Source organism: Mus pahari, chromosome 3, assembly GCF_900095145.1.
Source record: "Mus pahari chromosome 3, PAHARI_EIJ_v1.1, whole genome shotgun sequence".
Taxonomy (NCBI): domain Eukaryota; kingdom Metazoa; phylum Chordata; class Mammalia; order Rodentia; family Muridae; genus Mus; species Mus pahari.
Window position 1 is genome coordinate 155,510,795 of NC_034592.1, and position 27,497 is coordinate 155,538,291.

Below are 27,497 nucleotides of genomic sequence, written 5' to 3' on the forward strand. Positions count from 1 at the left end.
TGAGTCTGCCTTTCAGCACGTCTGTCTGTCTGCTTATCCGTGAGTCTGCCTTTCAGCACGTCTGTCTGCTTATCCGTGAGTCTGCCTGTACCTTTCTTTCGTTCCTCTTGTGACAAAGTCTAGCTCAGGCTAGCCTGGAACTCACAGCAATCCTCCTGCTTCAGCCCCAGCCCCACCCCAGTGCAGGGGAAGGGTTGGGGGGATTATAGCACTGAGCATCTATTCCTGGCTTGGCTTTGCCTTGCCTTGCAAAGCCTTTGCTGGGGAATATGCCCTGCAGTGGGCTCTCCTTCACTCCCTTCTCCCACTGGCCCCTAGAGACACACAAAGCAGGCCAAGCCTTCTCCAAAGGGTGAACTTGAAGGACTGGTTGCAGGGTCTGAAAGTGGGACTTTAGGAAGCAGAAGGCTGCAGGTGACGGCTGGAAAGGAAACCACGAGAGCCAGGTGACCTTAGTTCCTGGTCTTTGCTTGGCTCTGAACCTGCCACCTGGATTGAACCTGCCTCCCTGATAGTGTTTGAGCAACCACTTCTAGTATGTTGAAATAAGAAGTGATTTTCAGCTAGGCAGTGGTGGCACACACTTTTAATCCCAGCGCTTGGGAGACAGAAACAGGTGGATTTCTGAGTTCGAGGCCAGCCTAGTCTACAGAGTGAGTTCCAGGACAGCCAGGACTGCACAGAGAAACCCTGTCTCAAAAAACAAAACAAAACAAAACAAAAACAAAAACAAAAATGAAGTGATTTTCAATAGATGAAGAAAAGCAGTGAACTAAATCCTGCCCACAGCATCGCAGCCTCACACAGCCCTGCACCCCGCAGCCTCCCACAGCCCAGAAGCCCCTAGACAGGGTGTGTAGTCACACCAAGGATTCAACTAGGGCAGGAGAAGAGCTTGAATGCAAAATCAAAGTCACATCTTCTTATCAAAGCAAATCCCTCTCTCAAAATGACAGTTCAGAGCCCGAGGGCTGTCACAGGCCTTGGTGACCTCATCTATGAGGTAAAGTGTCATGAAGGATCTGGGGCACAGGATCCCTGAAGCAAGCTGACTTCCCTGTGGTGACCTCAGAATCCTGTTGCTGTCTGGGCCAAGGAAAGAGCTAGGAGCCATAGAAACCTCAGCTGGGACCCAAGCGTGGTAAAGGGAGAGGTTTAGCTTACCTCCTGTGCTCGAGTCAACAGGATCTTCTGCCATGCTCACAGCAGCCTGGGGGCGCCTTTGGGGCAGGGGGTGGTAGATTCTGGCAACTGTGGTCAGGCCTGGGGCTCTGAATCCACAGGAAAGAGTGGTTGCTTGGACCAGCAGACACCAGCTGCTGCCATCCCGGAAACAAATACCCATTAGCTCCATCCCCTCCCCACCCTGCCCCACCCTCCAGCTTTTCGAAGAAAGAGAAAACGAAACTTTGGTGTGGTTCTCAAAAGGAAGAATGTCGAAATCGAAAATCGGGGTGGGTGAGCACCCTGGAGTCGGACGACTGTGTGACAGAGAAGCGAGGAGGCTTGGCCTGTGGGGTGGGACTACCCACATAGTCTCCCATGGGGAGAGCACTATCTGAAGAGAACTCTGTGAGGAGGAAGATAGTGATCCGTGAAAAGGCACCTCTGTGCCTCCCCCACGTGCCCACAGGCAGGTGTAGTACCGTCTACCCACATACCTTCTAGAAAAAGAGCCCCTCCCCTCACTCTCATAAATGCTCAGCGATCCGTGAACAGCTCAGACACTTCACTGTTCCATATTATGTAAGAGGGGATCGAGGCTCACAGAGATGGCCTTGTGTCTACCACTCAGCCCACAGTAATCCCAGAATCTGCGTTCCAGCTACAGGGTGCAGGTGGGGTGAGTGCAGAAGTGACCTTGGGACCTCTACCTGTTTGGTGTGCAGGTCACTGGTGCACGGGGCAAGACAGGAGCAGTCAGTGGAGACCAGAAGGCGGTGATGTGCCTGCAAGATGTCTGCAAGGCAAGCAGGAGGTGGCAAGGCCCCAGTCAGCTTCACCTTACAGAGCCTGAAAGAGTCAATGGACAGGTCATGACCAGGCTAGGTCTACACAGCTTGGGATGGGCCTGGGCATGGGAAAACATTAACATTTCCGAGTGATTTTTATGACTTCCAGGGAGGAAAAACTGAGCCTGCAAAACCAGCCAAGGAAAACAGAAACTGCACTGCCTGTTGCCACCCAAAATAAATAAGGTCGCTTTTAAGTGAACTCTGAGCTGTGCCCCTTGAGGGACACTGCCTGGGTTTCCTAGAGGCGCCATTTGGAAACCGACCACTAGGCGGCGCCTGCTCACCAACCGCCTCTTGCCCAGGGGGGTCTTGCTTGGTCCCTAACCAAGGTGGCTCCAGACTTAGCAGGGCTTCAGGACCTGTGGGCCTTCCTCACTTCTTTCTTCAGCATTTTCCCCTTCCCTTTGCTTCCCTTCCTTACATTAGCTGACCTGGAAGGAGTCAGAGCCTCCTAGGTCAGTGGTTCTTAACTATCCCAACTCTGCTGACTCTGCAGGTTGTTGTGATCCCTACCATAGAAATTATTTTCATCAACATTTTGTAACCATACTTTTGCTACTGTCATGAAACATAATGTAAATATCTGTGCTTTCCAATGGTCTTAGGTGACCCCTGTGAAAATGCCATTTGTCTCCTCCAGCGTACTCTATACATAATAAAGAAATAAATGTTAAAAAAAAAAGATTTATTTATTCTATGTATATGAGTGCTCTATATGCATATACCCTGTATGCCAGAAGAGGGCATCAGATCCCATTACAGATTGGTTGTGAGCTGCCACGTGGTTGCTGGGAGTTGAACTCAGGACCTCTGGAAGAGCAGTCAGTGCTCTTAACCACTAAGCCATCTCTCCAACCCCAATAAATAAATTCTTAAAAAAATTTTTTTTCAAAGGGAGATCTTTTTTTTTAAAGAAAAAAGAAAGAAAAGAAAAAATTCCAAACTATTTCTCAGCCTTGGTCCTACCTTCAGCCTCTGTGGCCATAGATTGGAAGGCACAGATGTGCCTTTTCATTGTTAACTGTTGCTGCTCTTGATTACAACAGTTGGCAGACACCCCAGACTTGGTGCTGTCCTTCACCTAGGTTCTTTTTATTCTCTGGTTCTGCCATTTTGTAGTCTGTATATGGTTTGCCTTAAGTTTTAGAATGGTTGCTGGAATTCTACCTATCTTGTGTGCACTCCTTCTTAGAAGCAGGAGTAAGCGACGGGGAGCGGGGAGGAGGGGTGAGTAGCTTCAGTTGTCAACTGAATACAGAGCTACCCGAGGGAGTCTCCATTCAGAGATTGCCCAGAGCTGATTGGCTGTGGACACACTGCGAGAGAATATCATGACTGATGACTGACTCAAGAGGACACAGACCACTGTGGGCAGCACCATTCCTAGGCTTGTTATCCTGGGCTGTATATCAGAAAGCTGGGTGAGCATGGGCCGGTAAGCAGCCTTTCTCCAAGGTTCTAATGTCACTTCTCTCCGTAATGGGGCTGTGAAGCTGTAAGCTGAATAACTAACTCTCTCTGTCTCTCTGTCTCTGTCTCTGTCTCTGTGTCTCTGTGTCTCTGTCTCTGTCTCTCTCTCTCTCTGTGTGTGTGTGTGTGTGTGTGTGTGTGTGTGTGTTCCCTGTATTACAGCAGCAGAACAAAATGAACACAGTAGGTATCTCCCTTTGAAGGACACACCTTGCAGGCTGCACAACTTCCCACTAGTATCCTATCAGACAGGACTTAGTCTTAACCATTCTGTCCCCCAATGGAATGCTGGGGAAGGAGGTCTGTCTCCCCGATCACCGTGTACCCAGATAAAATTGGGGTTGCACTACTTTGGCTCACAGTGATACCTATCACGGCAGATACTGGCAGAGACCTAAGTGTCCTTGCAAATTCAAGGCTCTTCCTCAAAGAGAGAGCAAGGACTTGTCTCTTTGTGTCTGGCATTGAGACCTTCCTCTGCGCCACACACAGCCTCTTTCTCTAGCAGATCCTGGGTGGGGTCTGGTAAAGCTGCTTCCACAGCCTTTTATCCCGAGAGCCTCTGCCAGTGTTCAAGGCTAACAGGGGTGGGTAGAGGAAGGTGCTTTCTCTTCTAGGTTAGGAAGGGCCAAGAGGGAGAAGATGGCATGCCAAGCTGGTCTCTTTTTATCCTGGAGAACACACTCCATTTTTTTTTTTTTTCTGGGAACTATTGGAATTCTCTGCCCCAAGCAGGGAATAATTACATGCCCGACCTCCACTCTTCAGGTTTTGTGATCTCTCTTTTAAAAGAGATATATTTTACCGCATATTGTGTTGGCAAAACCCATCTCCTTCCCTCCCCACAGCCAGGACTGTGATGTAAGACTCGGGGAGAGCGGGGAGAGCTCTGGTCAGGGGTGGCTGGTGACAGTTAGGGTGTCTGTGGTCCCCAGCTAGATGACAAGCTTTTCTGAAGTCCTATGGAGGTGTGGGTCTTGTAAGGCAGAACAGTCAGTGGGCCTCAGTGTCCCTTTATCCACTGGGCATATTTGGGCATCTACCCTGGTTGGCCCCGGGCCTTGAACAAGGCCCTACTCTTTATGAGTCTCAGCTTCCCGTTGAAACTGGGGAATGGCTGCATCCAAGGTTCCTTCAAAGATCTGAGCATGGGGCACAGGCTGCTTGTCTCTTTGTCTCTGTCCCTAGCTGTCCCTCTGTGTGACAAAGCCATCTTATTTGTCTCCCTGGTCACTTACCAAAGGGTTTAGACAATTGGTTTGTCAGTGGTGTTTGAGACCAGTCCAGGGCCAGAAGCCTAGGCACCTACCCTGGCCCTCAGAGAAATGATTTCCCAGAACAATGTCATACCAGGGCCAGACGCTTCCTTCTGAGTTGGGAAAGGTGGCCTATCTTGACTGTAGGGAGAGCTATCGGCAGGAAGTGGGCCAGGGGACAGGGAAGGCTGCCATTGGTCAGCCAATGTCTAGGAGAGATTTCCCCCTTCCTCTCCCCATCAACCTGTTTCAGATTTACTTTCCTGCCTTTCCCACATCCAGACAACTCTGCCCTGGCGTCAGCTTATACCTTATTTGAATTTTATAATGGTAACTTTGAGTTTTCTTAAGTTATATTTTCTGTTTGTTTTGTTTTGATCAGGAGTCTCACTCCTGCGCACACATGTGCAATGTCAAGTGTCTTTCTCTATAATTCTCCATCTTATTTTTAAGTCATGGGCCACAGGGCTCATAGATTTGACCAGACTGGATGGCCCACAAGCCTCAGGGTTTCCAGGCTCTGACAACCCCAGCTCAGGAGTGCTGGAGTTACAGATATGAGCTGCCACACCTGGCTTTTATGTGGGCGTTAGGGATATGAACATGGGTCCTAATGCTTGTGTGATAGATACTTTACCACGGAACCATCTCCCTAGGCCCAGATAGACTTTAAAAGACAAGAAATCCACGTGGTCATGCTTACTGGGCGAGAGAGAATCCTTCGCCATCACCTCTCTTCAACTACAGCAAAGGCTCATGAAATTTTGGTGACAGCTAAATGGAGTGATTAATGAACTTGACATGATATTTGGGTTTCCAGATGGTTAATTAAACATCTCCCATGGTGTTTTGTTATTTCCCTTCTCTGTAGTTTGAGGCTCAAACTCTTCCTTTCCCTGCACACTATCAGACCCTCACCCGTGTGTGCTCTGGGCACTCAATCTGAAGTTGAGCGTGCAGGAGGCACACAGCTAGCACACACAGGGTCCTTCGACAGCGAGCTTCCGGCTTGGTGCTTGTGGTTCTCTCTCTGAATGATCCACAGGTTCGAGGGGTGCCTGCTAATAAGGAACCTCAAAGCCAGAGTGCTAATAAGAGTGGCTGATGTGTGTGGGGGGACACAATGAGTTGTGGGAGTGACCCTGGAGAAGATGTGGCCCAGAGGCCAGCTGGGGTGGTGTGCAGGTGCTCCCCACAAGCAGTGGGGGAGCAAGCTCTTTGGGCTCCTCCTAAGTTCTCTAAAATACTCGGGCTCTGCCACCAGGAAACTTGCATTGAAGGTGGGCAGCCAGTGCTCCTGGTCCAGCTGGCAGACATCCCACAACCTTAGGTAACTCCAGCCGCCCCTGGGGCATCCACCTCCGTTTTGACTAAAGGTTTTAAAAATCCTGGGTCTTAAAGACGGCTCTGTATGAAGTAAACAGTGCCTGTACTGGGTACTCAGTGTGTGGGTGGAGGGTGATAAAACACCGGGGAGCTCTTTTAGGGGGTCTGTGTGCCCTACCCCCAGCTTCCGAGAGAGCCTTGTGTTGAAGCCCTGTACCCGGGAGTAGGGCACCCACGCACTGCTGGGGCTCCTCTCTGCTCCACTCTGGGCACCGAGGACCAGGAGAGCTTGGTACATGGCACTCCTGGGTGTAACTTACCACAGAGACCTCCTTGTTGTTGATCCGAGGTTGGCCTTCACCTGCAAACATCTTGCTTTCCCCTCCTCTGGGGTCACATAGCCCGTGTCTCGGGTGGGGTTCACTTCTGAAGGTCATCTAAGAGTGTCTTTCTGAAGACCTTACCTGAACTTTGCTCAGCAAATGAGGGAAGTCGTTAAAAGTTTGGGGGAACTCTTTAACCCCACCCTTCCTTTATTAGAGCCACTTGTCGAAGCAAGGGTCCCTTCTGACCCCCCACCCCCACCCCCAGGTGACCTCATATAGATGTTGAACAAACCATCTAAGGGCCCCCAGCAGGTACTGTAGCCTCTGTCTTTATGTGTTCTGTGTTGTCGCGGGAAGATGAGGGTGGGCAGGAAAGGAGAGCTACCCAGCCAAAAAAAGGGAAAATTCACTCTCCAAAGAACTGTAAAATTTATTGTGTATTGTGGCTTTTCAGAATGCCAACATTGGCACCAAAGATTATAGATACACAGAGAACAGCTTCTTCAGGCCTGGGTACAGTCTCCCACAGTGGGGTGCTTCAGGCATGGAGAAATCCCAAGTGCTGACCAGGAACAGAAGGTGGGGTGACAGCTGCAAAGAAGGGCACCCCAAAGCCAAGCAGCAGTGCAGCCGGACAGTGTTCTGAGGGAGGGGTGGCAGGTGACACAGGAGGTGTGGCATTTCGGGCTCTCAAGTCCAGAGCACAGATGAGAACACATCTCGCATCATTACAATATTCTGTGGTTCTGGAAGTTGAGGGACATGGAAGTCAGCCACACAGGTCACAACACTGACCAAGAACAGAGAAGGTCTGGAATCTGCCTGCCGCCCATTCCTGTTACATGTGGGGTAGGACAGGGTCAGGTCTTAACTTTTTGCTAAAACAACAGACTTGTTAGGCGCAGCAGGCAAAGTCATGCAGGCCCCAGCTCTACAAAGCTGGCTCACAGCCTGGAGCTCTGCAGGGGCTGTGACCTCTCTGGAGCAAGCAGTGGAGATGGTAAAGTGGGGCAGAGGGAGTCAAGAACTGTCCCTTTCTCAGAACCTAATGGAGCAATAGACTCCCCATCTCCCCCCCCCCCCAGCCTACCCAGTCAGTTCCTTCCCAACCAGCCACTTCCCGGGGCTGGCTTAACTTGCCACGGGAAGAGATAAGTGTGGATCCAGCATGAAGAGCTTGGCCAGAGCTCAGGGTCCCACTGCCAGCAGCCTGCGGGGGGTTGACAGCCTGACACTCAGGACAGGAGACACCCCACCTTAGGCAAGTCCTTCCCTTCAAGCTTCTACAACCCACATCCAAGGAACCCCACTTTCTAGTCCAGAGTTGTTACCCAAAGGAGTGGGTGTGCCCTTAAGTCAAATGAGCCCAGCAAGCCCCCACAACAACCCATTCAACAAAGCAAGGACAGCTAGTTTGGTCCCAGAGGACAGTGGGCACATTCACTGGGCTTGGCTTTCAGCGGAAGCCGCATACACAAATAAGTTTACTTGTCTAAAATCTCCACCTGGATGGGGGCCACATGCGGTATTCCATAAGAAGGCTGCAGGGACAGCTGGGGGGCCTCTGCAAGCAGGGTACATGCACGCTGAGGGAAGGAAAGGGAAGGGGTGTGCACAGTTGAACTTCAGCAGTAGCCCTTGCTGGACTGGCCCCAAGAGTGAGACACTGTAGGGAGTGTCCTGACCCTGAGCCCGGAGGGAGAGCTCTTCCTCGGTAAGGCATCGGATATTATTCGCACAAGGAAACACGGGACATCTCGGTGACAACATACTGTTATCTCTACGTGGTATTTCCAAGGGTCCTCATGGAGAGGTCAGGTCAACCACTCCTAGGGAAGGAGGTCTCCTGGGAATGTCCTGCCAGGATGGATCTGCAGGCCTTCAGGGTCCCTCGGAGTAGCAGGGTAACCTATATTTTAAAAACTGTATGTGTATAAACAGGCCTGAACTCCAAAAGATTTTCAAGTAATAAAAATGCAGTGTACACGTTACCGCCTCGTCTCTCGTTTACGTGTTAACATTTTCCGCAGAAAATGGGACCGCCCTGTGGATAGGGAGGGGTGGCGGGGTCACTCCAGGGATTCCAGCAGACTCACCCGAGGGATGCCTCTGTTCCTGCTGAACCCTAAGAGATCTCACTACACACTCCCTCCCTTTCTCTTGTAGTCACAGAAGACACAACAGCAAGCCCTCTAGGGGTCCCAGCATCTACATACTAATTACATGCTGGGAAATGAGACCCCAACCCCGCTAACATGTGATAATGACGAGCAGATGACCACATCTAATACAACTCCTTCCGGGTCGGAGGGGAGATTCCAGGGAGAGAGGGAAAATTACACTGGAGGCAGAGGGATGGGCTGGAGTTGCTAGCAGTCTTTCCTAACCCTTTTGGGCTTCCTGGGGGAACACTTGGGCTTGTCTCTTTCAATCTTAGGTTGACTGTTAATTGGCTTCTTGAAGTGAAAATCAATACTGAGGCAAACACATGGTCAGAGGTCAAGCAGCCATCACCCTGGGCCGTTCCTACATGCCAGCGTGGAACTGCGTAGATCCCAGCCTTGGGACACTGGAGTCTAACCCGCCTCTGCAGGAAGCCAGCTGCTGTATCCACCTGGCACCAAATTCAGGGAGTTGCTTTGGCTTTGGGGATACACCTTGCCCCCAAACACTGAATCTTCATAGTTACTGTGTTTTAAAGAGGAAGAAAAAAAAAAAAAAAAAAACTAAGATTCCTTCGGTAACAGTTTATTTTCATATTGGGAAAGGCATCTGGAATTGGGTGCCTCTGTGTGGGGGGGGGGGGGAGGGGAGGCGGTCCTGACTCAGCTGTAACCCAGAGGGACAACACGACACGGGTCCCCTTCGGCAGGGAATGTGTAACTGTTCACAGCCTGTCTGGACAGAAGCATCCATTGGCTTGCAGGCAGCAAGTCATGCGGCCCTGGGGAGCCTGGCTTTCCTGCACAGTGGGGGCCCTCTGAGACCCAGGGGGCAGAGGGACACACCCCTGCTGCTCTGTTCAGACTGAAACTCAACATTTCTCCAAGTCTCAACACACTCTCTAGAAGTTTCCATCAAACAAGCACTGATATATTATATTAAAAAATAGTGCAAAATCTCAACATTTATATAAATAGCTCTAAACCCCTGCTTTGTAGGTTTTTTTTTTTCTTTACAAGGTAATACACACTTTCGGAGTTGGCACTCAAAAAATTGCCATTTTTTTCTCTTCTAGTTCAGAAAACAACTTTTTTTTTTTTGAATAGGCCTCTTCTAATACAAAAATACTCCTGCTCTCCCACATACAGAGTTCTCTTATTTTATATATATATATTTATATATATAATATTGCAGATCTTAAACAAAGGTTTTGTGCAAATATGTCTTTAAAGTTAAGTAAAACCGTCATAAACAAAAGAAATTAAGCATTCACGCACAGAGCTCAACTAAGAACGATAAAGGAAAGACTAGTAGAGCATTTTTCTCTTTTGCCTTCAAGACACGGCTCAACAAAGAAACATGGTATCTTTTTTCTTTTTGCAAGCTTTCTGAGCTTCTGCATTCAGACCACACAGAACATGTAAATATTTATACACAGACAGGAGAACTACCACACCGCCACTCGGCCTGTGTATCCCCTGACTTCCTCTCTCTTCTCTCTTAAGAAGTGCGGAGTGTTATTTTTTTTTCTTTTTCTTTTTTTTTTTTTGCGGTTTTGCCTACAGGTGCCCCGGCCCCCACTCCTAGAGGGGGTGACCTTTCTGTTTCTCCTTCTCCTTGTTCTCCAGTGGGGCAATGTGCGAGTGATGGAGCCGGGTCCCCTCTAGCAGGGAGGACGGCCCGTTACTTTGCTGGTGCTGGAAGGTGGAGCCAGGGTAGTGGCCGATGACCTCGCTGTAGGTGGGGGGCGGCCCCTCCATGCGCCCACTGCTGCTGTAGCAGGTGGCGCTGATGCCCGAGTTACTGCTGGGGGGACAGGGACCCCCCAGCATGGTGCTGTCTATAAGGTCACTGTCGAAGATGGTCCGGTTAGGGGGTGCGCGCACAGATTCCCGGTTCAGCTCCAGCTGTTGCTCAGGGTCCCGGAGCTGGAGGGTGCAGGGGCCCTGGTAGGGTGGGGGCTCCTCCCCATCAGACAGTGAGATGGTGGGTGGCAGGGCAATCTCGTGCTGCAGGTAGGGGTAGGTGGGCTGGAAGCGGCTCCGCTGGACGAAGGGGGGCACAGCGAGGCGGTCAGTGGGCCGAGGCGGGGCATAGACCTGTGGCTGGAGGGAGGGGGGTAGAGCAGTGTTAGGGAGGGAGGCAGACTGAGGTTGGATTCCCCCAGAGTCAGAGGCTGTGTGGGCTCAGGAAAGGTGGCCCTAGGTGAATCCCCGGAAGCCCCTAGAAACAGGGCTGGCTGCAGATGTCACTACAGGGGACCTCCTGGAGTCCAGTGAGTGGGGGGCGGGAGGGGGAGAGGGAGGCGCAACTTGGTCTTACCTCCGGCATTCCGCCTGACACCGTACTCTCTGAGGGCCAGAGGCATCCTTCCTGTAGGATGGAAAAAGGACACAGGGTCAGCAGTGGACAGAGCTGGTGACACAAGATGCCGCCTATCCTAGATTTGAACTTGTCATCCTGGAGTGAAGTCTTGGGCGCATGCATTTCCCATCCTCCAACCTTACCACATCGGCATGGTCTGAGGCAAGGCCGCACTGGCACTGTTGGCCTCCCCCTCAGCTCCTGTTGCTGTCTGTAGGCTTTCCCAAGCACTATCTGACCTGTGGGGCGCCCCTCCCCACAGCCTGCAGACGGCTTCCCCGGGCATTAGAGCTGACCCTGGGCATTAGAGCTGACCGTTACTTGGCTATAAGGAAGCCCAACCTGGCCTGCCCGCCTGCCCACCTCCCTCCCGTCTCTACCAGGACTGCTTGCTCCCTGCATGATCGTGCCCAAATCGCTGAACGCTGACCTCACAGGTTCAGCATCTGACCATGTAGACACATGTGCTTGGCTGGAGAAGTTAGTGAATTTAATGTTGAATGTCACAATCCGGATGACCCTCGGGGGACATTGGAAAGTGACAGGTGCCACATACCTCCCCGCACAGAAGCCAGGTCTGACACGCCTCAGCATGCTAAGCCCATGTGCCTCAGACCTTTGGAATGGCCACTCCTCGCTGGGACGTTCAGTGCCTGGGTCCCTACAGACTCTGTAATTTAGAGTCTCTCACATCTTCATTATCAATAAACAGATATGGAATCATTTGTGTGATGGCTGCCACTCATGAGGCTACCGTCCTCAGCAGTGGGAGTCCCAGGAAGGGCACAAACTCTTCCAGGAGAGTGGGGTGCAGCTCTGAGCTCTCCTGAATGGTTCTAGTGTAACTGCCAGCCTGTGGAAAAGCCACCTTAATTTTGGTTTTATTCGGTTGTACCTACAGAAATAATACTCTCACACACTCAGAGCCTACGATGTGGTCAAGTAAACATCCCATCACCACAATCCAGATGAAAATACATCTTCCTACCACTCTAAACCACACTGGGCTGCCACCTCTGTGAGTTCAGAGAAGTTCTCCCCCCCCCCCAACCCCCACCCTGAGCTGTAGATGACTGCAGTTCACCCAGTGGCCACTAGGCGGTGCTGGGGCTTGCACTTGCGGGTGGAGATTCTCTGATACAGTGAATGGCCCTGGCTGCCCTTAAACATACAAGCCAGACACACAGGTGTCTCCTGGTGTCTGCATCCCATCGGCTGGAGCCTCCCTCCCTCAGATCTCCCCCCACACACAGCCACTCAGTCTACCTTACTTGGGCACCTCTGCCTGCTGTATAGTGAAGCCTTGAGCTGCCCTCCACCCGTGCCTTGCAGCCGCGGCAGTCAAGTATACACTAAGCAAGGCGTGGCTTCTGCAGGAGGAGCTGGCGGGGTCCACAAGGCCAAGAGGCCTCATATGCTGCACCCCGAGGGTCCTGCCTCTGCCTCTTCCCACAGGGCCTACTCCTTCCTACCCACATCCTCTCCCAAATCTGCTCAGATTCTTTCAATGCTAGGCCTACCCACTGCTAGCCCAGCAAACCTCACAGCTCTCATGCTCCCTTCAGTGATGAACTGTCACCTGAAAGTGTAAGCTGAAATGACCCCTTCCTCACTCAAGCTGCCTTTGGTGACAAGGTTTTATCACAGCCACAGACGAGCGACCAAGAACACCAGCCCTTTCCCTTCCTCCACACGGCCTCGTCTCTGCTCATGACACCCTGTCTACATGCCTCACTCTGCCTGCAAAGCTGCAGTTGTGTCAGGAGGGACTACAATATCCCCTGGGCCTACAGCCTGGTGTGGGTCACAGCCAGGAGGGACTACAATATCCCCCGGGCCTACAGTCTGGTGTGGGTCACCGCCAGGAGGGACTACAATATCCCCCGGGCCTACAGTCTGGTGTGGGTCACAGCATATGCTGAAGTCACAGCAATCGAATATCACATAACCGTCTCTTGGTGTTCCCTAACCCTGGGGCTTCAGGAAGCTGCTGAGGGGAGGTGAAAGGCGGGGACCAATGCTGCCAGCCCTACGATGGCTTTGGGGCTCCTTCTTGCTCCTTCCACACTGTCTGGGGTGCTGACTCCTGTTATGTGAACTCTTAGTTAGGGTGCCTGAGTTCCACTCGACTTCTCCACAGCCTCTCCCTCTGGACCTCCCCCAAAGCAGGAGTCTACCAGCCATTTCTACAAAGGGTCAGAATAAAAGGTTCTGTATACATGAACTATCAGAGAATAACTAAAAACATTATACTGGGTGGGAGGAGTTTTTATCAAATACTAGTAGCTCATAAACACTAACAGGCGTGGTTGTGTGCCAATAAAACTTTATTTACAAGCCTAGGCACATAGCCCTCGGGCCAGGCCACTCTGGTGAGACCTTATGATGGCCTTCTGGCTGCAACTCCAGACTGAGAGCTACTACCTGCTTGGAAAATCCCTTTGAAAGTCCCTTCCAGACATGGCTCTGACTGTCCCCTCAATTTCACAGTGACAATCGTTCCCTTCCTGTGGACGAGTGGTCACCATCAAATTCTGCAAAGCAAACCTCTGGCAGGTGGAGAGCTGAGACCCTCCCTGCCCCGGGGTGAGAAAGGTCTGGACCCCTCTGAAGCTGCGTAGGGATGCATGCCCGGGCTTCTGCTCTGGCTGACCCTGCATCTGGTTTTACTGTAGGTTTGGGGTTTTTTTTTTTTTTTTTTTTTTTTTTTTTTAAGGTCCTTTTTTTTTTTTTTTTTTTTTTTTTTTTTGCATTTGGCGACTCCTGGCAGGCAGTGCTTCCACGGGGAGCAGGAGACCTAGGCCAAGGATTGATCAGAATATAAAGCATGGATTCATCTCAGACCCTAGCTGACCTCCTGGTCTGAGGTGACCCCGTTGATAAACCACACTCAGATACAGGCTACATGTAAGTATGAACCGACGGTCTCAATGAACACTTGGAGTTGATGAATGCCGAGGAGTGGGCTTTTGGGCCCTTCCCTGCCTCTGACCCTCATGCCGATCACCCTTCTTACTGTTAATCACGTGGAAAAAGCATATCAGAGAGATCGAGAGACGGGGGCGGGGGAGAGACCACTACTTGGCCAGTGTGACACAGTAGGGCATGGTGAAGCTGAGACCTGGCTTCAACCAGACAGGCCCACCTGCTCCTCCTGTACCAGGTCTGAAGAGAAGTGATCTTCCAGTAAGGGAGGTGTGTTGAGATGGATCTGTGGCCTACTCACATAAGCAGGAGGGGACCCCCCCACCCCAGTTGCCAGAGACAGCCAAGGTGCCGGGTAGGCCGGCGAGCCTAGTGTGGCACACTGAGCCCAGACAGACAGCAGCTGTATCTAGGTCTTTCTGGGAGGACACAAGGCCTGGAGACACCTCAGATGCACTATGTTGGCAAGAGAGGGGGGTCCCAGGGGAACTGCCACCTTCTGTTCCAGGTCTCCCCTGGGTTCCCTGTTTATCCAGCCAGGTGGTACAAGAGAGAGTGAAGGGGCGGCTCTCTTTGAGGCCCAGTGTCTGGGGAGTAGTCCCGGGTTCTGTCTGTCACAGCAGCAGCTGAGCTCAGGTGTCTGTGTGGAATGAGCTGCACTCTCTGCCAACTGTCCCCAGAGCCTCGGCTAGCCACACCCCGCAGTGGGCTACGGGATCTTCACTATCACCAACAGGAAAGCTGTTCGGGCCTTGGGCAAGTGCCCCACCCACCTCTCTGAGCCCTAGTCCTCTGTGAGGGAGTGAGCCCCGGACGGATGTCACTCGGGCGGGGCTGGTGCTGTGTGAGGAACGCTTGCCAGGCAGCTGGCAGTGCCCATTGCTAGGTAACAGACGAGCCAGGTGAGTCAGGGCCTAGCAGGCAGGATTCCTATATAGCAGGTGCCGGCTCTGTCCTCAGGCTGCGTCCTGGGCCTCAGTCAGGAGTCCTGGTGTCTCTGCCATGGCTCCCGCCCTCATGAACTGGTGACGCACTGAAACTGGTCCTGACGCAAGCAGAGATGCCCAAACCTGCCAGGAACAACCCTGCTTCTCGGGCCATAGCCAGGTCTGCCTTGGCTCAACCCTTAGACTTAGGGGCCTCTGCCAGCCCGGGACACCCCTCCTCCCAAAACTGGGGCACTGCGCCCGGCATGGCTCAGCTCACCCCATCCTCCCTGAGCCTGCCAAGCCAGGCAGGAGACAGGGTTGTGTGTGTGCTAGCTTCCCCCAGCTCGGTCTAACTATCCTGCGCTGTGAGCCACACAGACTATGCCTCCCTTCACCCCACTGCTGCTGACTGTGAACACTTGAGGGCAGGGCAGAGCTTCCCACAGGGGTCTGATGTCACAGTCAGGAGGGCCGAGTCCTACCCACAGGAGATGACTACCCAGGCGCTGACTCTGGAGCCCAGAGGGGACGCTGTTGAGTCCCAGGTAGCCGCCTCTGATGCTCACATCGCCAAAGCGTCAAAACGCACACTTATCATGTCAGCTAGGATGGTCCCCTCTGGTGCAGCGATTGTCCCTTAGTAGCAGAGGGCAGTTTTAGGATCCCCAGCTTGGCTCGGCATGTGTGTCCGTGAGTGTGCGTGTGCATGTAAAACCCTCGCTTGTTTGCACAGAGACCAAGCAGTCCTCTATGTACACTAAGTTACTCCAGGTGACTGTCCCTGGAGGGATGTAAGTGAGCTAGGACTAGTTACAGTCTCACTTAGGCTAACAAGAGGCCCAGCACACATGGGAATGCTTGCCTCTTGGGCTCTGAGGGTGGCTGAGCCCCAGGACACTGAACTCTGATACCAAGGCTGGCTATGTTTGGTCCTCCCTCTCTTTTAAGAGTGTCAGGTCTCTAGCTATAAGGCTCAAAGATGCTCGCTCTCCTGCACCTCTCATGCACAGCTTCCCCCAAGGCTGGGGAGCTTGGGCACACAGAGAGCACTCAGCAGAGAGCTGGCGGGGGAGGTGTCATGCGGACACGGCTAGCTCACTATGTCAAGCCTTCCAGTCAGAGACTATGTCAAGTCTGGACTGCCCTGGCGGCGCCCTGTGCTGGCTCACCACACCGGAGGAGCCGGATGAGGCTCGGGCCATGGGAGAGGCCTTGGTGTCCAGTTGCTTCATGACCTCTCATCACACTCCCAAGACTACATGGCCCAAGTGCTAGTGGCCTGTTGGCGAGAGGTTAGGACTGCCACTTCCTTCCATCAAGGATACAGCCCCGAGACCGGGGGCATCTTTCCCACCCCTCTGTCCTGGCGGGCATTCAGTTAAGCAGCAGCTGCCGTCTCTTCACTCTGTCTCATCTGGTTTCTCAATGGCCTCAGGAGGCCTGACCTGCCGCCATGTACCTGTCTCCCGTGAACTGTTTCCCACCTCTTTGCTCCCCAAACCGGTGCCCACTCAGCCCCTAGCTATGGAGATTAAGCCAGCTCCCAGCTTGGCCTCACACGGTGGGGTTCCCACAGAATCATACCTGACACTTCCTGCTCCCTCTGGGAAGACAGCAGGAGCCACTTCTAGGGGCAGCGCTGGGCCCTCAGGCTCCAGCACATCCTCACGTCAACCTCAAAGGTGCGAATTCCTAGCTTCCCTTCAGCCCAAACCTTCACTCACTCCGTCTTAGCCACCTCCAGTTCCTGCATCACTGACCAGAGGTGGCAGTAGGTTCTGGGCCCTCATCCCTGGTCCTGTGAGCACCCAGATGGGGGTAACGCTAGTGTTCTGCGCAGCAGCTGGGAGCCTAGGACACTCACCGAGGACAGCCCATCGTCTCTCCTCCTGGCCTGGCTGTGTCGGCTGATGAAGGAGCGGGCTGACAGCTTGTAGTGGCTCAGCAGGCACGTAATCATCACCACCATCACCATCATCACGACCACGATGACCACGATTTGCACGAACTCCAGCTCCGCTGTGGGGCAGAGGGACATGTGAGACTTCAGGGTCAGTCTCCAAAGGCTCTCGTCTACGTAACGCTGAGGACTTGGGCACAGGGGAGAAGACAGCTCCGAGACCCTGAGCTCAGAACATGGTCCAGTGCCAACCTTGGACATGCATGAAGACATGGTCCCACCCTCAGAGACGCCTGGCATGGCCTGGCTCTCAGAAAGGAACTTGGGTTTTGAATCCCTGTGGCGGGGGTCTTTTCACTTATGGGGCCCGGAGAGGAGAAGTGGGAAGAAGAGGAGCTCGTGTGGGCCGGAGAAGGATGTGGACAGAGGCAGAGGCAACACAGGGGCATGCGCACGTAAGACCAGCCCAGTGCAGGACTCTCCAGTACCCTAACACTCATATCCCAGCAAGCAATGCTTCAACCTTCCCACCCTCAAAACAGCCCAGTGCTCTTACACACCTCAACCTTTCCCCACACCAGCCATACCCGACCCTCCCCTACACCAGCATCCCACCCCGACTGTATATCTCCCCACAAAGAATATCCCAATACCCCTACACATTCCAACTCCTCATCAGCACCCCAACCCTCCTACACACTCCCCAAACAGCCCAATAGTTCAGCACTCAACCCTTCACCTGCCAAATAGGTATGTTCTTATGTCAACAATCTCATATATTAACGCCGAAAACTTCCCAAACACCCTAAAGTAACAGTCCAACACCCCAAAATAACAGTCCTGTACCCCAATGTTCTTCTTTACATCAACTTTCCAACCCTCTTACATGCTCCAAAACAACAGCTTAACATGGCCATGTTGGGGTCAACACTCTTAAATCTCAGACACTCCAAAACCCTTCTATGCTCCTCAAAACAGCCCACCACCCCTACACCTCAGCACCCCCACAGGTGGCCCCCAAACCATACCCCAACACGCTTGACACCCATCCCCAAAAATTGCTCAGTAAAAAAAAAGGGGGGGCCAAACCTGCTACACACCTCAGACAGCTCAGGAAGACACAAGGCAACACACAGACACACACACAGACAAACACACACACAGAGACACACAGATCACATACAAGAACACACACCACACAGGCACACAAGCGCGGTCATGATCACAGGACCCTCCTAGTGAAGGGCTCAGAATCATCCCATTGCTGCCCTGGCTGGGATTCTCTTTCGCTTCAGAGGCCCCGTCCCTGGGCCCCTTCCGCATCCCCTTCCCGTTTTCCAATTTAGTTGATTTCCCCTCTAGAAGGAGACCCTGCCCGCCCCCATGCCGGGAAGGAAAAGGCTGTTTTGACAATGCTTAGGCGGGTGGTTCAGTTGACTCCGATGGGCCGAGGCTTAGCAGCTGGCTGCAGCTGGTGCCAGCAGAGCCCCCCAGCAACAGGCAGGATGCCAGGAGTCTTGCAGGACACTGGATTCAGCAGAGGGACAGCAGGCAGCCCAAAGGCCCTGCCAGAGGTGGAGGCACAGTGATGATGAGCTGCCCCAGCCTTGGAGGGGAAGGACTTGGGGGAGCACTCCCTGCTATAAAAGAGGGAAGGGACGCCAAGGCCACAAGTTCAGTTGCAAGGTGGCTGACTCAGCTCTGTATCAGAGACAGGAACTGAGGAGGGGCCGAAAGCCACCATAGGTTCAAGCCTCAAACCTAAGCAGGGGTAACTCCCCACCACCACCACCACCACGGTTTCCTTGTGACCTTGAGCAGGGTAACGCCCAAGATGGGCACCTGACTGTGTGTGAATGGGTTAGCATCTCATAGAGCTGGCCCAGGTGAACCCTGTCCCAGGCCATCCCTGTCCCAGGCTATTCCTGTCCCAGACCATCCCTTTCCCAGGCCATCTCTGTCCCAGGCCATCCCTCAGCCCCAGCTGGAATACCATCTTCTCTTCCTGTTCCCCACAGGTCCATCACAGCCCTGGACCACTGCGTGTGCTATGACCACATTTAGGCAGGGCCCACTCTGCTACTGAGCATCTTAGCACCCAGAACGCTCCTCCCACAACAGAATGAAGCTCCTCCCACAACAGAATGAAGCTTAAGTCCGGTGAAGCTTAGACCATCCCCTTCCCCTGATGTAAGTGCCACTGAAGGGCAGAACCTCAAGACACAGAACCTTGAAGGAAAGCCCGAGTGCCCACAATTACACGCCTGGGCTACACCCACATGGAGCTTCTGAGCAGGCCCACGTCACCCTGGAGGAGCCACGTGGGGATAGTATGGAGGTGTTGAGCTACAAGAACTCGAGATCCACCCATGCCTCACATAGGAGCCCCTTCTAGTGGACATTCAGGCACCCTTATGTACAGCCCGAGTGGGTCCACAGTGAGGCTCAAGACCGGGTCACTGCAGCTGTGCTCCTGTCTCCCCGGGAGAGGCGGGACCAGGGTTGGACGGTTTGGCCTGACCGTGCTGGGTTCTCAGGTCTGGTTGTCCTGACCGGGATAAAGCTGTGCATTCAAGGGATACAGGGCCTGCTTTGTGCAAAACCCCCACTCCTCCAAAGGGCCCCCAACTCCTCCCCCCAACTCTGTGAGTCCTCACCCTGGCCGAGACACCCCTCTGGCTTTCTCTGGGGTTTCTGCCCACATCAGGCCTGAAAGGAACGGGGAGATGCAGGCAGCCTTTGTTCCTGTCCTCTGGTGGCCTGAACTGGACAGGCTGCTACACTCCTCCTAGGGTGGTCTGGGGCCATGGGAAGGCTGGAGAGACAGGGTCTGAGGCAGCAGGCCTGGCAGAAGCTGACAGGACATGGGGACAATGGGCACACGGGCCCTGCAGGGTCTGAGGTTGACAAGCCTGGGTTCCTAGGACTAGAAAATAGAATGGCTCCCCAAAGTGAGGGGAGGACTCTGTACACACAAATCTAGCCACTGGGTTCCACCACCGTCAACTTCAGCAACACAGTGAAGGTGCACAAACCAGAAGGAGAAAAGACAGATCCAAAACCAGTAACGAAGCCCACAGAAATGTCCAGCACAGCTCGTGGTGGAATGTGGCTGGCCATCGAGTAGGACAGGAAGTACCCACAACATTGTTCCCAGCAACCACTGAGGCAGAGGAGGGTGCTGGGTTAGGAACACACTACCAAACAGTCCCTGTACCTCCAAGGCAGAGACACAAGACACACCTGGCGTTAGGACAGACAGCTTCCTCGGGATTTTACACAGGCCAGGTAGAGCTGGACCCATCCCTGGCAAGGCTGGGTAGACAGGCAAAGGCACGCTGTGGCGTCCAGACCACGTTGCCTGCCGCAGAGCCGAGAACACACCCTCTAGAGTAGGGCTCTTACGGGGAAACACAGGCAATGAGGGAGGTGAAGCCAGGCTCATAGTTCAAGTCTGCCGTACAAGTACCCGGGAGGGTGAGGCAGGAGGGCTGAGGCTAGGCCAAGAGCAGCCTGGTCTACACACTGAGTTCCAGGCCAGTGTGCCCCATCAGGTGAGACCTTGTCAGTAAATAAGAAAAGGAAGCCAATGACATCCTAAGTCATCAAACGTTTCTCTAGGGCTGATAAGGGAATCACTCTGTGTGGCAGCAGGGGACACCCACCGCCACGGCTGGCCCACCTCAAAACAAACCGAGGCGGGCGTAGTGGCGCACACCTTAAATCCCTGCACGGGCCAGAACTTGACTCTGTGACAGGTCGGCCACAGGCAGTTTGGTTCCAGCTGTTAAGGAGAAGGTGACAGACATCCTTCTGTCCACATCGCTGGCATCTGCTCTAGGGAAGGAAAAGGGCTGGAGTCCCAGTCTTTCACTCCTTCCCAGGGCCTTCTGGGACACAGGAGGAGCAAACAGGCTCCAACCACCTGCTACCAGGGTGGATGTGCCGCCCTGCCCCCAGGTTTCCAGTTCAGAGTGCGGGACAGCGGGGCTGGAGGGCCGGCCGGTTGCACCCGGCTCCCGCTAGCCTTGGCGGGGGTTTTCCTAGACCAGATGATCTCCTCAAGCCTGCCCCTGGGGCTGCCTCTGGGGAGGGCAGAAGCGTCCTTCCCCGTTAACAAGCAGTCTGCACAGGCCCTGTCTGGCCTGAGGGCCGCACACGGAGGAATTAGGAATTGGCACTGTCTGAAATTTATGAAAATCTAATCTCGTTAGGCCTGCCTGGTGGAGACCCGGCGGGCGGCCTTCATTGTCATTCCGAGGAGCCCTGGTCGCTGGGGTTCCGGCCACTCCATCAACAACCCTCCCCCACTGCCTCTCCTATTTGAATATGAACCGGTCCCCCGTGCCCTTGAATTCAAGTAAAATTACACTAGATGTCAAAGGAATAACTTTGTCATTTCTTGGGTGCCGCTGCAAACATCCCAGAGGTGCATTTATTTCTTAACGGAAGAACTTTTTGTTTTTTGTTTTTAATTGCACCCCCCCCCCCCCCCCCCCCAGGATTGGATAGCAAGCAGCAGCAGGCTCTGGTTTTCCAGATAGATTGCCAGGCTTTCAGAAAGCTGTCAGGTTCTGCTAGGATCTACCTCTGGCCAGGTGACCTTGAGTGACCAGGTAACACTCCGCACACCCAGACACCTCCAGTCACTTCTACCTTGAAAGTAAAGAAGAGTGGGTGTCAGGAAGTGTTTCGTGGGTGTCAGGAAGGACCCTTCCATTCTTGGTAGCATTGTTTGTTTGTTTGTTTGTTTTTTCCTTTCAAGACAGTCTCATTCTGCAGCTCAGGCTGTCCTGGAACTCACTATATAAACCAGGCTGGCCTCCGAACTCAGAAATCCACCTGCCTCTGCTTCCCAAGTGCTGGGGCTAAAGGCCATATACCACAACACCAAGCCTGTTTTGTTTTGAGACAGGTTTCTAAGTAAGCAAGGCTAGTCGAGAACTTGATATATACACAAGGGTAGTTCTGAACTCATGATAACCTGCCTCTACCTCCCACGGAGATTCCAGACACCAAGCCAGGCAGAGGGAAGAGGTTCATACCCCAAGGCCAGCCATGGCAGCTCACTGGTGACAATCCCAGCACTGGTCCCTGGGCTCATCAGCTGGCTAGCTTCTTATCACCCAAGGGCCCCAAGGTCCCAGCCAGAAACCTCTGCCTCACAAAACTCCTGAGAGTCTGACCTCTAAGTCTCGAGTTTGCAAACCAGCACACACACAAAAGTATTCCATCACAAATAAAGGTAGAACTTTTCTACACAAATCTCATTTTGAGGGGGGCACAGGTACATGCACAATGACGATTACTGGGACCCAGATTACATCTTGCCCTCCTTTGTATATGACAGTTATGAACACATACAGTTAAATTTATAGTACAGGGCAGAGGTGGGCATTAAGAAACAAGTCCATTTCCAAAGTAACTTGTAACAAGACACTCAGTCTCTCTGCTGAGACTGTCACCTCTGTGTGACAAGGATTGCAGGATTGAAGGTGGGAAAGGGGCACTGGGCATTCCCCAGGCTCCGCAGGGTGCATGAGACAGTGAGCTAATCATTTCTTTTAGGCCTTTTCTCTTTATCTGGGAGAAGGTAGGGACATGTGCTGTGCTGCAGGAGGTGACCACACAGGAGGCCAGCTCTGAGCATCTAGCACTGAGTGAGACCTCGTGTGCATGCCAAGTAGGCCCGGGGACCGAGGAGTCCCCGGAGGGAAGGTGGCAGGCCTGTCTAATCACTTGAGAGCTTCGGGATTAAACGCTGCTTCAGTGAGGGAGGGCAAAGACGCACCTTTTATCTTTCTTGCTATTACCCAAATGGAAAGAACTAATGGGCTTTTTTTTCTATTGTCACCGGCATCGAACATCTTTAAACACCCGCTGTCAGCACAATGTCAATCCTGTTCGTGAGTTATTGGCAGGGCAGAGAGAATTCACAGTGAGAGAGTGCTTCCATCCACGTGAAGTGAATGAGGCTGTGCCCAAAAGATTTCTAAAATAAGTCAGACGGACCCGGTTGGTTGAGCAGAGGTGGTGGGAGGGTCCAGGACAGGAGCCCATAGGAGGGTGGCAGTGTGGATGGCCACTGCTGAGGGAAGGCAGGGACTGTGAAAACCAAGCAGCTCTTAACCTTTCAACCCTGCAAAGCTAACCTGCAGAGTGGCATGTGACAGATTTAATCTTAGCATCCCCTGCTGATAGTAGCCATGGGAATGGGGGGGGGCACACTGCACGGGGTATTTCTAGATGTCACCCAACAAAGCCAGTACACATTATTATAGGGTCCTGTGAACTAGTCAAAAGATGATCTCCGTCTGTGGTCCTCTCGGCCTCCGGGTGAGAGACGTCTGGGCTCTACAGTCCCCACTGCGGGGGGGGGGGGGGTGCTGCTCTGTATATTTACAGTGCTCCTGGGATTTGTCATATCACCTCTTTGGTGACATCTGCATGTGAAATCTAGATCTGCCCAGATGTGCCCTGGGCACAAGTCACTCTGGCTGAGAGCTGATGGCACACAGGTTTGCCAAGGGAAGGAGGCACATGCACACGCACACACACGCACACGAGTGCAGGAAACCTCAGAATCTAGGTGTTGGGTCCCCCTGGAGCTGGAGTTGCAGGCAGTTAGGAGAGCTGGGAATCACACTTGGGTCCTCTGAAAGACCAGAGCACTGTAACTGTTTTCAAGCCTCATGCCCTGCTTTTTTCCTGTGGGCCTCTGAGCTCAGGCACTTGCCCACTGAACATCCCTCAAGGCCCACCGTTTGCCCTTTTAAAAGAAGCATTCATAATTTGTTTTATCTTTTGAGACAGGGTCTCGATACATAGATCAGGCTGGCCTCAAACTTGCCTCCCCAGTGCTGGCAAGGCCACTGCACCGACGACACTCACCATTTTAATTTAAGGAATCTTAATGACATACTCAAAAAGATCCCTTGTATGAGTCTGTTTATGGATATGAGTTTCTGAGTGTTGGCCAACAATGTAGCGCATGATGCCCTCCCGCCCCGGGAGGCGCCTGTGTTCCCTGGAAACCAGCACGCATTTTCCTCAATTACTGATCTTCAAGGGCCTGGCGTTTCCCCCCCCCCCCACACACACACACAGGAGTCGGGGGCTTCAGCACCCAGGAGAAGGGAAGTGAACCTGAGTTCTGTTTCCAAGGCTTTGGGACAAAAGGCTCTGCTCTAAAGCTGGGGCACAATGCAAAGGGCATTGAGCCCCTTCTCAATGGCTCCACGTTCAGTCCGAGGGGCTTCATTGACTGCCGCGTGCTGAGGAGCCAAGGGTCAGCTGGGAGGAGCCTCAGTGCTCACCCGGGGGTGGCCCTGCCTTTCAGGACCAAGGAGGGGTGGCTGCTCTTGGTTTTGTCTGGGACAGAGGTAGGTGGTGAGAGGGGGTGGTGAGGGGCTGCCTGTATCCCAACTCCAGATCTCTCCCAGTGGCCAAGTGTGTGGTGATACTGCACTGTGCAGTGTCACTGAGCCCGTGCCTCAGTTTCCGCTTGGGAAAAGCAGAGATACCCGAGCACCTTCTCCATAAGGTTGCATAGAGTCAACAACCGTGGACAGTGCCATCTGGGGCTGAAGGACAGCTAGCTCCACAGTGACAGTTACAAATGCAGCTGTCCCTTCTGAGCTCCCACTTCAGATGGCTCACAACTACCTGTAATTCCAGCTTTAGGGGAACCTGACATCCTCTTTAGACCTCCTAGGGTATGTATACACATATGCACAGACACACAGACACACACACAGACACACACACACAAACACACACAGACACAGATGCTCCCAGTGACAAGCACTGGGAAGGCAGGCCTAACACACCTGCTCAGTGTCTGCCCCCTGGTGGCTTTGCCCAGTCCTGCAGTCTAGACTACCCTCTCCCCGCTGACCTTCACTGCAGCTACCTCCAGCTTTCCTTCTCCTGGCAACTTTAAACTCTTCCACGAAGGGCTCGCTTCTGCGAACACCACCTGTTCCATCTGCCAGCACTTCTAAGAAAACGGTTAAGTCAGGAGTGACAGGCACTTGGCCGGTCAGGTGGCCTCTGGTAGTGGTGTCAGTCTGTCAGCATGCAATCTAGTCCAGCAGGCACCCTCGACTGGCGTGAGCCTGGCAAGCCAGAAACATGCTACCTAACTAACTGGACTTCTTCTCATCACCCCTCAAAGCCCAGCTTGAGAGCTGCCCGTGAGCACTATGGTACAAAACCAGACCACCGTAAAGAGACTCTCAGGGTCCCCTGGGCAATTTCTCCTCAGTGTTGGTAGCTATAGCAGTGCTCAAACGGCGAGGAGAGCAAGAGTCTATCCACATATGATCAGTTAAGCAGCAAGGACCTGTCACTGGAACACTGCAGGTGGTCCCAGGCTATGCCTGGCTCCTACCTCCATGCTGTGTGGCCCTGAGTGACTTGCTCAGCTTCAAGAACTTGTTTTCCCCAGTATAAACACTTTCCACCCTTGACCCCCTCTTAACAGGAAATTTTATTAAACTTTATTTATTTAGTGGGCGTGGCACGGTGCACATGAGGTCAGAGGACAACTTGCAGGACTTGGGTTTTCTCTACCACACGGATCTCAGGGATTGAATCTGGTTTGTGTCAGGCTGGGTAGCAAGTGCCTTTAACCTACGGAGCCATCTCAATGAACCTGGCAATTCCCTTTGTACAAGAGAGGATATTCACCCTGGGTATACAGGTCTATAAAGCAGTACACAAATATTTATTGATAAGTCACAAAGAAATTTATTTAAAAGTAATTATTTGGCATATGTATCATTTTGCTATTTATCAAGTATGAGAGCAATTTGCATACTAATGAGATGGGCATGCCTGTTTACTTCACATAAAGAATTAAATCCTGGCTGCATATCTGGTCCTGGAGGATGGCATGTTGTCCTCGATGCTTTCTAGAGTTGGCTGATATTCTGATGTTGTAATAGGGAACCAAGAAGGCAAATTTGCATGAATACTTAACTATAAAATGGTAGGCAGGCCATTTTTTAAATTATTGAAAATTCTCTTCTAATCCCAAACCAGAATTTAGAGTGGTTTTGTTTTTTTTTCTCTCCCTTTTTTAGAAAAGTTGGGGGCTGGAAAGTGGGAGCACTGCTGATCTTCCAGAGGACTTGGGTTCATTTCCCAGCGTCTGTATCAAGTGACTCAAAATGTCTATAATTCCAGCTCCAGGAATGTGACACGCTCTTCTGCTCTCCACACACAGTGCATGCACACAGAGCAATGTATCCGCACAGACGAAACACTCACACACATAAAATAAAGATAAATGTTTTAAATTTTAACACGATCCAATCCAAAGATACACTAATTTGATATGTGCTGAGGAATGGTAGTAAGGGAAGATTACAAGTCTTTGTTTTCCATAATCGAGCTATCCATTTCAATCAGAGCAGAAGACGGCATGTTTAAACACGGCCATCATAGTCTCAGATCTGAGTGGAGGCGTTCTCAGGCCGTGTCCGTCCACTGGTGACGCATGGCGTGACATCACATCCAGTGCCTAAGTGCACATGCTCTGCGTTCAGAGTTGAGGAAGCTGTGAGGCCGAGGAAGCCCGTGAGTAGCCCCCACAATCCGTAACAACTCGACTCCCAGTTTAAGTTTGGGATTCAGCACACTCAGAAAACTGTTCCTGCTGCCAGATTTTTCGCAACCCCCAAATCCAGTTATGCGGCACCATATGGGGTGACGACCCACAGTTTACAAAGCTGGGGCTTCCCCACCTCCAGACCCCACGACCAAATGGTGCTACCCTTTTTCAGTAGGCGTGAGAATCCCCCCCCCCCCAAAAAAAAAACCAGATTTCATGCTGCCTGGCTCACAAGAAACCTACAAGACACAGCTTACTGTTGAGGGAGACTGTGTGTGTATCATCACACAACCCAGTGTCTCCTCAACATTTGTACACTGGGGTCCACCCCGACCCCCACAGTGAGCAACTGTATTTGGAGACGGGGCTACCAGTGGTCCTAAGGTTGGGGCCTCTATCCAACAGGCTTAGCACCTTCAGAGAGACGCCTCTCCTCACCCGTGCACGCCACAGAACAGCGAGGATGTGGCCACAGGACCAGCCAGAAAGCAGTTCTTGCCTAGACATGACATGCCAGTGCCCTAGTTTTAAGCAGCACTATTCCCAATACCTCAGGAAGATACTTGTCTGTTGCCTGAGTCACGAGTCCCTGGGGGCGATGGCTTCAGTGGCCCGAGGCGACTGGTTAAGACAGAAAAACTGACATTGGCTGAGCTGTGGATGCAGGAGCTTCTGCACTGAGTAGGTAGACTGATACAAGCAAGGGGTACCTCTTGGGGACAGGGGACATCAACAGCCTGCTTCAATCTGCATGGCTGCAGAGAACAATCTCACATGGACTACTTATGCACGTTGACAGGTCTGTCCTGGGGGGTGGGGGGGCTGGCTGTGCCACACTCACCTGAGTACCACTGACCTGCCCAGGCTCTGGAGCAGTGACTCAGTTTCACCCCCCAGCATCCCAGCTGGCCTTGCTTCAGTTAGACTCATGTGGACATACAGTGATCTAGAATCTTCCTACAGCTATTGACAACATTGAGTGTAACGGGCAGGAGCGGGGGGTCACTGTCGTTTCAGGATTGTCCCCGCAGCTCTCCAGGAGAGCTTTTGCCTTGTGAGAGTCCGAGACTTAGAGGGGCATCGTGATTTGTCCTGGGTCACACAGTTTAATGGATGGGGATGAACGTTCCCTCCACAGGGGTCACAGGGGCTTGGAGATGCTGCCCTACGCTCTACCAGTGGGCGAGGCAGGACACACTGGTGACGG

At 52.6% G+C, this 27,497-nt stretch overlaps 2 protein-coding genes across 3 annotated transcripts in view; both read right to left on the reverse strand.

The window, feature by feature from the left end:
* The window catches only part of Zbp1 (Z-DNA binding protein 1), a 5,844-nt gene extending 4,505 nt beyond the window's left edge, over positions 1-1,339 (reverse strand). Inside the window, exon 1 of the mRNA XM_021194877.1 lies at positions 1,165-1,339. Within this exon, the coding sequence (XP_021050536.1) occupies positions 1,165-1,198 (34 nt within the window). The 5' untranslated portion in view covers positions 1,199-1,339. The remainder of the gene's footprint in view (positions 1-1,164) is intronic.
* A 6,138-nt stretch (positions 1,340-7,477) lies between these two features.
* Positions 7,478-27,497, reverse strand: part of Pmepa1 (prostate transmembrane protein, androgen induced 1) — a 50,099-nt gene continuing 30,079 nt past the window's right edge. Inside the window, exons 1-5 of one of the 2 annotated variants that reach the window (XM_029536181.1) lie at positions 25,067-25,070; positions 23,733-23,736; positions 16,639-16,793; positions 10,879-10,929; positions 7,478-10,661 (exon numbers count right to left, since the gene is read on the reverse strand). In XM_029536181.1, coding sequence (XP_029392041.1) covers positions 10,140-10,661; positions 10,879-10,929; positions 16,639-16,752 — 687 coding nt within the window. In that variant the 5' untranslated portion in view covers positions 16,753-16,793; positions 23,733-23,736; positions 25,067-25,070 and the 3' untranslated portion in view covers positions 7,478-10,139. Of the gene's footprint in view, positions 10,662-10,878; positions 10,930-16,638; positions 16,794-23,732; positions 23,737-25,066; positions 25,071-27,497 lie in introns of those variants that run through there. The other variant, XM_021193302.1, reaches the window with a different exon arrangement.